Below are 10,427 nucleotides of genomic sequence, written 5' to 3'. Positions count from 1 at the left end.
ACGTTGTGATTTAGCAGCTTCTTTTTGAATCTCCAGAAATAAAATGAATTTAATGGTGAGAGTTATGTTATTGCAGAGGATCATTTTATTTACAGTCCAGTACATTTTAAAATGACAAACTCTGGTGAAATTGCTGTACAGAGAAATTGAAAAAACAAGATCATTTAAATGTTAATAAATAAATTGTAAAAAACAACAAAAAACTATACACAAAGCACAGTACACAGGAACACATGATGTGAAATGAACACACACATATGCATGTTGAAACTGTCAAAGACTCAAACGCTAAGGAAAACATTAACTGGGGGCCATGAGTAGGATAGACTGGGAATAAGTGATGATAAACACAAAGTGGGGTTAAACGATGTTAATTTTAAAACTGCTTTCATTTGATTTGTGGCCATCAAAGAGAGAATATGAATTAGAGATATGGTCCCCCTTTTGCTGCCGCTGATGATTATTGCTTCAGTCTCAACAGAGCATGAAAGACTGAATGTGATGCACGACACAATAAAGTCAGATGATGCTTTGCTCTGTCACATTGAAATGTTGAATCTAAGACCACGAAAAACAAAAACTGTAAAAAAGCTCGTGTATTTATTTCACATCCAGAACAGCTTGGAAACACAGTATAAATTAACCACAGCACACAAGTGCACAAACGCACGACAGGCACAACTCGCTACACATATTTTGCATCCTCTTTAAACAGGAAGTTAATTAGGCAACGCAGTGCTGCCACGTTGTTGCTCTTTGATCATCACGTGTGCTGATTGAAGCATGTCTGAAACAGATGACGGCCGGTCGTTATCGAGGCTCAAAGCCCCAGGATCCATTTGCAGTGCTGGCATCTCAAGCACCTCATGTTCATCCTCTGAAGATGGTGAGACAATCCATTAAGTGAAAGGCATAAACACTCAACTCTGGGAACCTGATTGTTGGTGCTGTACCCCATCCAGCCCATCTGACTGCAGCGGACTGTGGGTTTTACACAAGACAATTCAAGTCCTAAAGTGGAACATTGAAAAAAGAGAAGACAAAGGGAAATGAGACCATATGGAAATTTGAATATCATAACACAGAAGCACAAGTTTTAATAGAAGAACTCTGAAATGCAGGAGGACAAAGGACTCCAAATAATTGTCATGCATGATAGAAAATGTTCATTAGTCCATACATTTAAATTATCTGACATGTGTATATTGGCCATGTTTTCGTGAACAGAACAAAATCACTGTGTGATACAAAAGGGAAGCAATTTCACATAAATCATATGTGTGTTCATGTGAATTTAGTTTAATTAAACGTGAGGGTTTTTTTTTAAGTTTTGACTCTAAGTCACGTCTAAAATGCTACAAATCTCTTAGTGAAAACAAACAGCTCAATTAACAGTTCTCATAAACAGCGGACAATGGGCCTTTGGTTGCTGATGTCCACCAGTGTTTGAGTTCAATGCAAAATGTGTCCCAAACATGATGCCCACTGAAAATACCATCAGCCTGGTGTGGCTGGATATGAGCCAGCGTGTTTTCTAACCATAAGAGGAACTGGAACTTAAAATGAATCAATTTCAATTATTTGTTATATTTACAGTTTCTTTCATTGCTGTTTAAACAATCTTTTTTTTATTTGTAGTGCTATGATATCACTTTTTTTGAACTACTCCATTATGTTTGACAAAATATCTAATCCTACATTGCTTTCTTAAGCACTGAAGAGCTTGTTATTCAGCACTGCTTTGTGTGCAGCGATGAAATTATTATAGGAACAATGCAATGTGACAGATTTTTTTCTTTCTCAGACTAACTGGTGGATTCTTTTGTCAGACTGTTAGAGAAATAAATGTTAGAGAAATAAATGTTACAACCACTGTAAATGAATGACGTGCACAGAGAAAGGACTGTTTTGCATGTAGTTATGAAATCCACTGTCCACGTTTCTTATACCACTGATAAACCTGCTATGGAGGGAGTTTCCAAATATTAACACACGCATCCCTTTATTATGATCACTCTATGTATTATAAGTCCACATTTGTGTATTTGATTCATCGTGCAGATCTCATTTTTACTTAAGAGTGTATTAGTAACAGATTTAGTGAAGTAAGAGTGAAGTAAGTGGGTGAAGAAGCTTCCTGTGTCTGAGCTCTCTGCCAGACCAGCCTGACAGTCTCCTTGTGTCTCTGCAGACTCTGCTATTCTCCTAATCTCAACATTTAGCAAAGTCAAGAACCTTGACGCGCCCTCCTTTTTCACAAACATGACTCCGGTCTGGCTGCTGGTCAGCTGCACTACTTTAAACCTACTAGAACCACAGTTTAAGAACTGCACTTTCAGCGACTCCCGCAGCAAAACACCGCTGCGTGCTTTGTCTTGTCTGAGGATTGAAATACACATCCATTTATTTCAGTGTGAGGCACTTCACACTGAAGATGGAGTTCACCGACTGTGTTAAATGTTAAATCTTACTTTTAGAATGTAAGTATTCAGAAAAATGCCACGGTGGATTTTTGACAGTGTGTTGCTCAGTCCTTCCTCAGCTTTACCTCACAGTCAGACTGAATAAAAAAAAAGATTTTAAAATCCCCTGCATCTACTTACACTTCTGACAAAAGAAGTTTGTGAACATGACCTTACACGGTGACAAGGACACTTGAGCAAATGGGGTCTACGTTTCCTCTCAGCCATGTTTTCAAGCATGTGAACCAACAATTTTGTCACAGCTGATAAGAGAAAGGAGCTAAAAGCAAGAGTCATAACGTAACACAGCAAGTAGCTGCAGAGCAAACTGCATAAAACAATGTTGTCAGGATGTTTATTTCATATACAATGTGAGGTTTAATGTTGCACGGCACAAGCTTTTACCAGACTGTTCAATTTCAGTCATATTTTTCTCCTTTCCTTGTATTTATTTACCTATTTTCCAGATGATGTGTTGAATGAATGTCAAGAATGTTTAGAATAGTTTAGGATGACAACAGACAAGGACAGAAATCATGAGCAGATCGAGGGGTTTATTAGTGAGCAGTTATTCCACAATTTGAACATATGAAGTATGGAATTTACAATGAAACACTATGTGACTTTATTTCCTAATCTGTCATGAAACAAATAGACTTGTTCATCTGCTGCACCTAGACTTTCTCTAATTTGTTTCTCCAAACAATGAGTATCCTTTAGGACAGATTACAAAATATATATATCATATGTATATAATATACAACATGACAGAAGCCGGACCATGCTGCAGGAAAATGTTCTTTTTCCTTCAGCTTCACAGCAGCTCTTCTGTTTCTTCCTTATTTAACCCCCAGATGCTGGCGTGCGTGCCTGTATATGTGTGTGTGTGTGTGTGTGTGTGTGTGTGTGTGTGTCAGTCGGCTCCCAGCTCACCAGGTTCTTCTCATGCAGATGGGAGGCTGATCGGAACAATACTCTGCAGACGCTCTGTCCCACTGAGTAAAGATTTGCTCTGGCTCACGAGACGCGGGTGCCCCCCTAATAACTCCACCCTGCCACCTGCACAAATACTCACATGCTCAAGTTCACACTAAAAGTTGGTTGGCCTTTATATTGACATGATATGATGTCATGTCCATCTTTGTCTTGTGACATACACATACTAATTTCACATATTAGTGTCTGGATGTGATAGGTAGGAATGTTAGTTTCATGCTGCTTTATCATTCTCTGTATTCTTTCCCCCACACCAGCTTCATTTAAGTGCCCAGAAGTCTTGCAGATTAGCACTTCTTTTCATTCTTCCATCATGTTCAGCACTCCTCCACCTCCTGCTGGTGCATCTTTCTAACCCAATGAGGCCCCCTACAGGTGCAAACTTACTGATGCTGAACTGAGCAGGTGCATAACGATGGTAGGCTTTTATTTGACGTCATTTGACCCATTTTGCAGCGCTTTGCATATTTCTTCGCCGAGAGAGGAAATGATTGCGTTCAGGCACTTATGAAGCCTTTTAAAGTAAGTTCACATAGCTGCAGGACGTGATTTATAACACGAGTGAGGAAAGTCATTTTTGTTTTGTTCATTTATCCTCACAGGCCTGCTGTTTGACTTTTGATATTTGCTGTAACTTCAGTTAGATGTGACACATTTTACAGAACAAACTGCTTTATTTGACCATTTTTAAGGTAGAAATAACAGAGAGGATTCAGTTTTTCTTTGTTGTGAACGATACTGACTAAGTTAAGTCTCCTTAAAAAAACTCACTTCAACTCCATTGTTCATTTTCACTGAAATAATACATCTGCACCATATTTGTCCCTCTGTCCTATTGCGCCACACCGTGGAAACGCGCAGTCTCTCTCTCTCTCTGTCTCTCTCTCTCTGTCTCTCTCTCTCTCTCTCTCTCTCTCTGGATGTGTCTCCCACTCTCTCCCTAGGCATAAAACGGAAACGGTGCTAATTGCCTGTGGACTGTTTACGCTGGAATCTAGTTTGCTTTCAAGAGTGATATGATTATGCTCTCAAGATCCATAACAATGTTATAAACTGTAATCATGCACTTAAAAAGACAGTCAAGTTTGCTGCGATGTGTTGGCCATTAAAGGGAAGAGAAGAAAAAAAAAAACACGTTAATTTCAGCAGTTGGAACATGATTTAGTTGCAGTAATTTGTAGTGATGGACTCAGATGGAGTTGGACTGTTAGACATTTGCAGGTAAACGCTGCGTGACGCCAACCGAAGACCTCTGCTTCCATCTTGTGGCTGCTCGGCGCATCTATTTCTACCCCTGCTTGCTTCTCACTCCCTCTCTCTCTCTCTCTCTCCCTCTCTCTCTTTAATATCTTCACTGTGGCGAATCTAATCTGGATCTCCTTTAAGGCAATAAAATCCAGATAGCTTCCTTTAAATGAGAAGCGCCGCTTATTATAGCTTTGAAATCCTCGTTTATTTGGCCGTGATGTGCGTGATAGAGAAATGATTCATGTCGAGGTTCAAATGGGCAGGATGACGAAGATCCACGGTGTCCCAAGTGCACATTTCCTCAAGTATTGTATTCCAAGGTATATAATAGTGTTATCCACGCAGGTTGAACTATGCTGCACGCCAAGCTGCTTGTTTTAATGTCGCACTGCTTTATCCCTTCAAGCAGCCAAATGCAATTTCCGATAAATCTGACCCTGTTGCTGAGCTGGTAGAGGGGTAGTGGGTTTTTTTTTTTTTTTTTTTTCTGGTGCGTTAATGACAATAAAGGGTGCAAAGCGAAAACTGTTCCCCGTAGAAGTTCACCACAAGGGCTTTTACACACCTAACCTTTTTTATTTTGTTTCAGTTTGGGGAGAACAACACAACAAAGAAAAGATTTGAGTTGAGTAAATGTCGTTTATATTTGTATAATTTGGACGTAACATTTGTCCTAAAAATAAAAAGCATAATAAGAAAAATATTTTGAAATATAATTCAGAATAAAAATGGCTTTTTAGAAATACAACTTCTCTCTCATCTCATGCGACTCTTTCCAGATTTAACAACGTCAGTGAATCTTGGCGCATCGGTTCAGCGAACACCTGCCAATATCCCAGTTTTTTGTTCCCATGGAAAACATCTGCATCCCACAGCATCTCTCCCATCGCTGGATACATAATAAAATTAGTATGCAAATAGCAGCTTCCGAATTTACGTCTTAGATTAATCAATTGGTCTATTTTGCATAGTTCTGTAATTGCTGCGAAACACGACGACTAGAATGGAGCAAAATCCAGCAAATAGGTTTGGTGCAGTCCAATATTTCAACGGTGCACAATGCGTTAAGCTGCCCGTTCCTACACCTGACGCGGGAAGTCCTTTAAACGAACTCTCAGCTGGGAGCGAGTGGTGTGAAATATTTTTCCATGTGCCTATTTAGAAACAGGCCCACGCATTCCAGCAGGACTCAAAGCAAACAAGGAAGAACACTGTCAAGTATTAAAATAGTTTTTTTGCGCTGTAACGAGCCACTTTTTTTTTTTTTTTTTTTTGGAGACAGACAATAATCAGCCTTTCACTTTGGAAATAGAGGGAAAGGAGAAATGAGAGGGCTGTTGTTGGCATAGCTCTATCAAGGAAGAAGGACTCCCTGTTATCTGTGAATGGGCCCTTTTTTTTTGACCAGAATAGATATGGCACGAATTTTTAATTCGTTTTTCTTTGAGAGACAACAATGCTTTATTTGAAAGCTTGATACAATTTGGGGTTTGTAAGAGATCCTTTTCTCCTTGTCCGAGCCCAGCTGCCCATATGGGATACAACGTGTGCAGCAAAGATCACAATGGCACCAAGTGACAGGCAGGACAAAAAGCCCAAGGATACATCTCCCTGACTCTGAACAGCACCAACACACTCTGTCAGTCTCTCTATCTGCACTGTCTGTATCCTCACTCCTGCTGCTTAACATGCACGCCTCTAACATCCTGCAAAACCAGGCCCTGGGCTTTTGTCTCCGTGCTGTGTCGTGTACTGTATTATGCAATGATGGAGTCACAAAAACTGCCTCATCACAGAGGGGAAATCTGAGGGCAAAGAGCTTTTACATGTGCCTCTGGAAATTGTTATTGTTGTTCGAACTAGTTGGGTTTGAGTTTCATTTGAAAGAAAACAGCCAGAGTTCACTAAAATCCAATCACAGACAGCCACTCCTTTATCACAGCCATTTATCAGCTCACTCTATAATTCTCCTAACGCGCTCTGCATCTCACATCATATTTCTCCTCACATCACTTCCCCATAATAACTCTAGTATAAGCGATTATTGGTGAACTACAAGCAGCGCTGCTTATGTCGCGTTTCCCGTTTCTTTACCCATTAAAAAAAAAAAAAATACTATATACAAGCTGCTGATTTATTTGACCTACAAGCTCAACCAGTGGTGAAACACAAAAACCTCTCTGTCAGGGACAAATTGAATCTGTGTCGCCCACAAAAGCAGTAGCCCCTTGAGACTCAATTCTGTAAATAATTAGCAAATCTGTCCAATTTAGTTGTTTGTTCAGTGATGATAGGGGCGACTCTAACATCTGTTGTGAGATTTTTGTCCCGGGACAAACAAAATGCATAGATTTTTCTACTAGGTTATCATATTTACCCAAGATATTGACTGGAGCCTGATAATCCGCAGTGCGCGCTCTGCGGATCACTTGGGAGCCATTTGCGCTCGTTTCGGTTCCACCTTAAAGAGCACGGTGTGGAAAATGGCAAAGGATATTTTTAAGGCTACCACGTTATGTGATCACATAAAAATAACTTTATTGGGTGGTTAAAGCCCCTGGATGCGGCGCGCATTTGACTTAACCGCTGGCCGTGGTTAAACAAAGAAGGCTGGTGAGACATTGATTATTCCTGCTCTATTTGCAGTTAGCGCTTAACAAGATAACAAAACATTTATTGCATTAAACGTTTTTTTTTTTTTTCTCCCCCTCCACAGTCTCCACTTTACAACCCAGGCCGGGAGTGGTTGTGGATGCTGACAAAAAGGAGAGCTTTTGACTGAAAAGCTTCTTATGTGGAGAACCCCTCTTATATTAAGTGAGTGGATTTTAGTCCCATTTCACAAGTGACTTTAGGCTCTTTATTAGTGAGGTTTTCGGATTCAGAAAAAATATTCTCCGGATTAAATTTGCCTAAAAAGAAAGGACTGAAGTGCTCTGGAGGTTTATTCCCATAGTCAAGCCCCATTCTGTGCCACAATATAGTGTTTGGCTACTCGCCGTCCATGTTGATATTTAGTGATGTCTTTTCAAAGATGATCAAATCGAAACAAAACCTCGTTTCAGAAACACAGCATTTTATTTAAAAAAATTTATAAAAATTTAGGATATTTAGCCATCATCGCGCGGCTGCACTGTTATTTACATGTGGGATCTGACACTGCAGTCATAACGTTTAGCCAAAAGTCACCGCCTCATTTTTTTTAAATTTGGAAATATAGATACATATATATATTTATTTATAAGCCGAACTTGAGATTTACGCCCCCCCCCCCCCCCCCCCCGATAGTTCTCTAGGTTGCAAACATTTGGCACAAAATATTTACAGGAAATAAAAACAAAAGGAAAATAGCTGAAAAGTTGCCAGTGTTTATTCATGGCCATAAATATTTTTCGGTCCATAAAAGAAGCAAGAAATTAAAATTTCTATAATTATAAAGTGGTTCGTACGTGCTGATAATAACACGAAGGGACAAAAGAAAAAAAAAAAAAGAAGAGGAAAACATCTCTACAACCAACACACAACATACTTTACAAAAAATTCACAAGAGGAGCATTGACATTCTCAATAAAATCTATGAGGGAGAAGTTTGGACCCAGTTCTCTTAACGAAAACATGTAAACACGGCGCACACATGAGCCCCGAATAAAAATGGTAGTATATATATGAGTCAAGCTGCAAAAATGAAAAGTCTTTTTGTTTTTTGTTTTGTTTTTTTCTTTCTCTCTTTCTCTCTCTCTGCATTGTGATGAAACTCCCTATCGTGCCTCCAAGTCAAGTCTCTATAATGTGTCTCACCAAGTCCACTGTTGCGTTTGCACCAAGTGATGTGCTGTGGGGAACTGTGGCGTGGCCGCGGCGCTGTACTGCGCGTTATACTGCATGTGTTGGAGTGACTGGGCACTATAAGCCGAGAAGGGGATCCCGGCCTGAAAAGTGGCCGCCAAGTCCTGAGCTTTAAGAGTGTGACAAGGCTTTCCATCCCTGACTAAGACGGGCACGGCCACCCGCCTGGGAGAAGGGAGATGGGTCACTTCCATACCTTTCTCGGCCCGGGCTCTCTTCATCTTATACCGGTGGTTCTGGAACCAGATCTTCACTTGGGTCGGGGTGAGGCGGATCAGGCTGGCTAGGTGCTCCCTCTCCGGGGCGGACAGGTACCTCTGCTGCCTGAAGCGGCGCTCCAGCTCGTAGGTCTGCGCCTTGGAAAATAACACCCTCCTTTTCCGTTTCTTGCCGGAGTCGCTGCCGCCGCTGCTGGAAGTTTCCTTGTCGTTGTCCGGCGATTCGTCGTCCGCGGACGGCTCCGGGGATTTGGCCGAGTCCTGTGAGCTGGCCGATAGACCGTGCACTGCGGCAAGAAACGGGAGAAACACTGTCAAAATGTTATGTTGTGAAGTTCTGAGACATTTATCACAAGCACACAGAGCATGTAATCAGCAATTTGGAAAAGTTTGGACGCGTCGGCGATGAATTGTGCTCCTGCGTAATAAGAATAATAATGATGGAGCACTTGACTGCAGATGTTAATAAAACATAAATACGAAAAAAGTATGAAAAGCAAGAGTCTTTTAACAAGTATTAACAAGTATTAACTATTTAGTGTCATTTTTGAAGTGGGAAAAAAAAATTCTTCAGCCCTAAACCTCGACAAGCAGGGCGAGTCAGTGAAGCATTAAAATGAGCATTGTCTCCCTCTAAATCCCCCAGTGAATGCAGCCCTACATGGCACACCGTGCTTCTGCTCTAAATAACATGCAGACCTTGCTTTTCCACGGTGCCTTATCGATCAAATCCTCCCAACGCAAAAATACTGGGAGCCCAAACAATGCGCGCATTTTGCTGTGGAGCTGTAAACGATTCGGGGCGAGCTCAGCAGTGTGCGGTGCATAAAGATGAACGGTGCACGCCACCCAAGGGCATAGTTAGGGTGGAATCGGAGGCTGCATGCCATCAATTATAGCTTAATGTAACCGCAAAGCTTCAACATTTCACAGTAGTCACCATCAACAAGATCAACAAAGATGCACAGACTCTACTTACATGAATATTGAATACTGTCCGTAGTAGCAAGCCATCGTGTGTAAGGATTGTCACTACTGTCATAAAAGGGGTTCTTTAAAGGCAGATTTTGAACGTTTTCTAGAGGACTTTGCACCAAAACTCCAGTGGTTTTTGTCGTGGACGCGGTCTCCGTTCCCTCCGTGTCTTCCTCCGCTCCGGTGATAGATCCCTCTTCGTCATTTGTGTCAGGAAGGTCCAAAATGTCCTTTACAGAAAAGCCCGTCTTTGTGTTGGTCAACGACATATTCTGGTGGGGGGGAAATATGCAGGGAAAAGTTGCTGCAGCAGCTTTTCGGACAATCCGGCTGTTTTGAAACAAACAAACAAACAACAACAAAAAAAAAAAAAAAAAAAAAGCAGAGGCGATGTTTCAGGAAAAAAGTGAATGAGTAAGAGTCGCTCTACGCTGAAGTACAGTCAGAGCAGCCACTGTGGAAAACCATTGCCTGAGCAAAGAAAGCAGCGGATTCAGTCTCTGTAAGTCCAGGAAGGATGCCAAAGTGGCTGAAGTGCTATATGTGGCTCATGGATACTGTGCTACTGCTGGGTGCTAGAGGGAAATAAGCCATTACCTTGTCCGATCAGTCCATATAAGGTTGGTCTCAACACATGAACCTGCAGTGAAAAAGCATTAAAAAACGCGAAAGGTTGGCCACG

The 10,427-nt window shown here is 41.1% G+C and overlaps 1 protein-coding gene across 2 annotated transcripts in view; it reads right to left on the bottom strand.

The window, feature by feature from the left end:
• Positions 1-288: 288 nt before the first annotated feature.
• The window catches only part of nkx2.2a (NK2 homeobox 2a), a 10,232-nt gene continuing 93 nt past the window's right edge, over positions 289-10,427 (bottom strand). Inside the window, exons 1-3 of one of the 2 annotated variants that reach the window (XM_026355902.1) lie at positions 9,750-10,427; positions 8,749-9,057; positions 289-1,011 (exon numbers count right to left, since the gene is read on the bottom strand). The exon at positions 9,750-10,427 is cut by the window's right edge and continues 93 nt beyond it. In XM_026355902.1, coding sequence (XP_026211687.1) covers positions 821-1,011; positions 8,749-9,057; positions 9,750-10,014 — 765 coding nt within the window. In that variant the 5' untranslated portion in view covers positions 10,015-10,427 and the 3' untranslated portion in view covers positions 289-820. Of the gene's footprint in view, positions 1,012-8,068; positions 9,058-9,749 lie in introns of those variants that run through there. The other variant, XM_026355901.1, reaches the window with a different exon arrangement.

The sequence above is a fragment of the Anabas testudineus genome, chromosome 12 (genome assembly GCF_900324465.2).
Source record: "Anabas testudineus chromosome 12, fAnaTes1.2, whole genome shotgun sequence".
In the NCBI taxonomy this organism is placed as follows: domain Eukaryota; kingdom Metazoa; phylum Chordata; class Actinopteri; order Anabantiformes; family Anabantidae; genus Anabas; species Anabas testudineus.
Note: the sequence above shows the minus strand (reverse complement) of the source record. Positions and strands in the feature narration are given on the sequence as shown.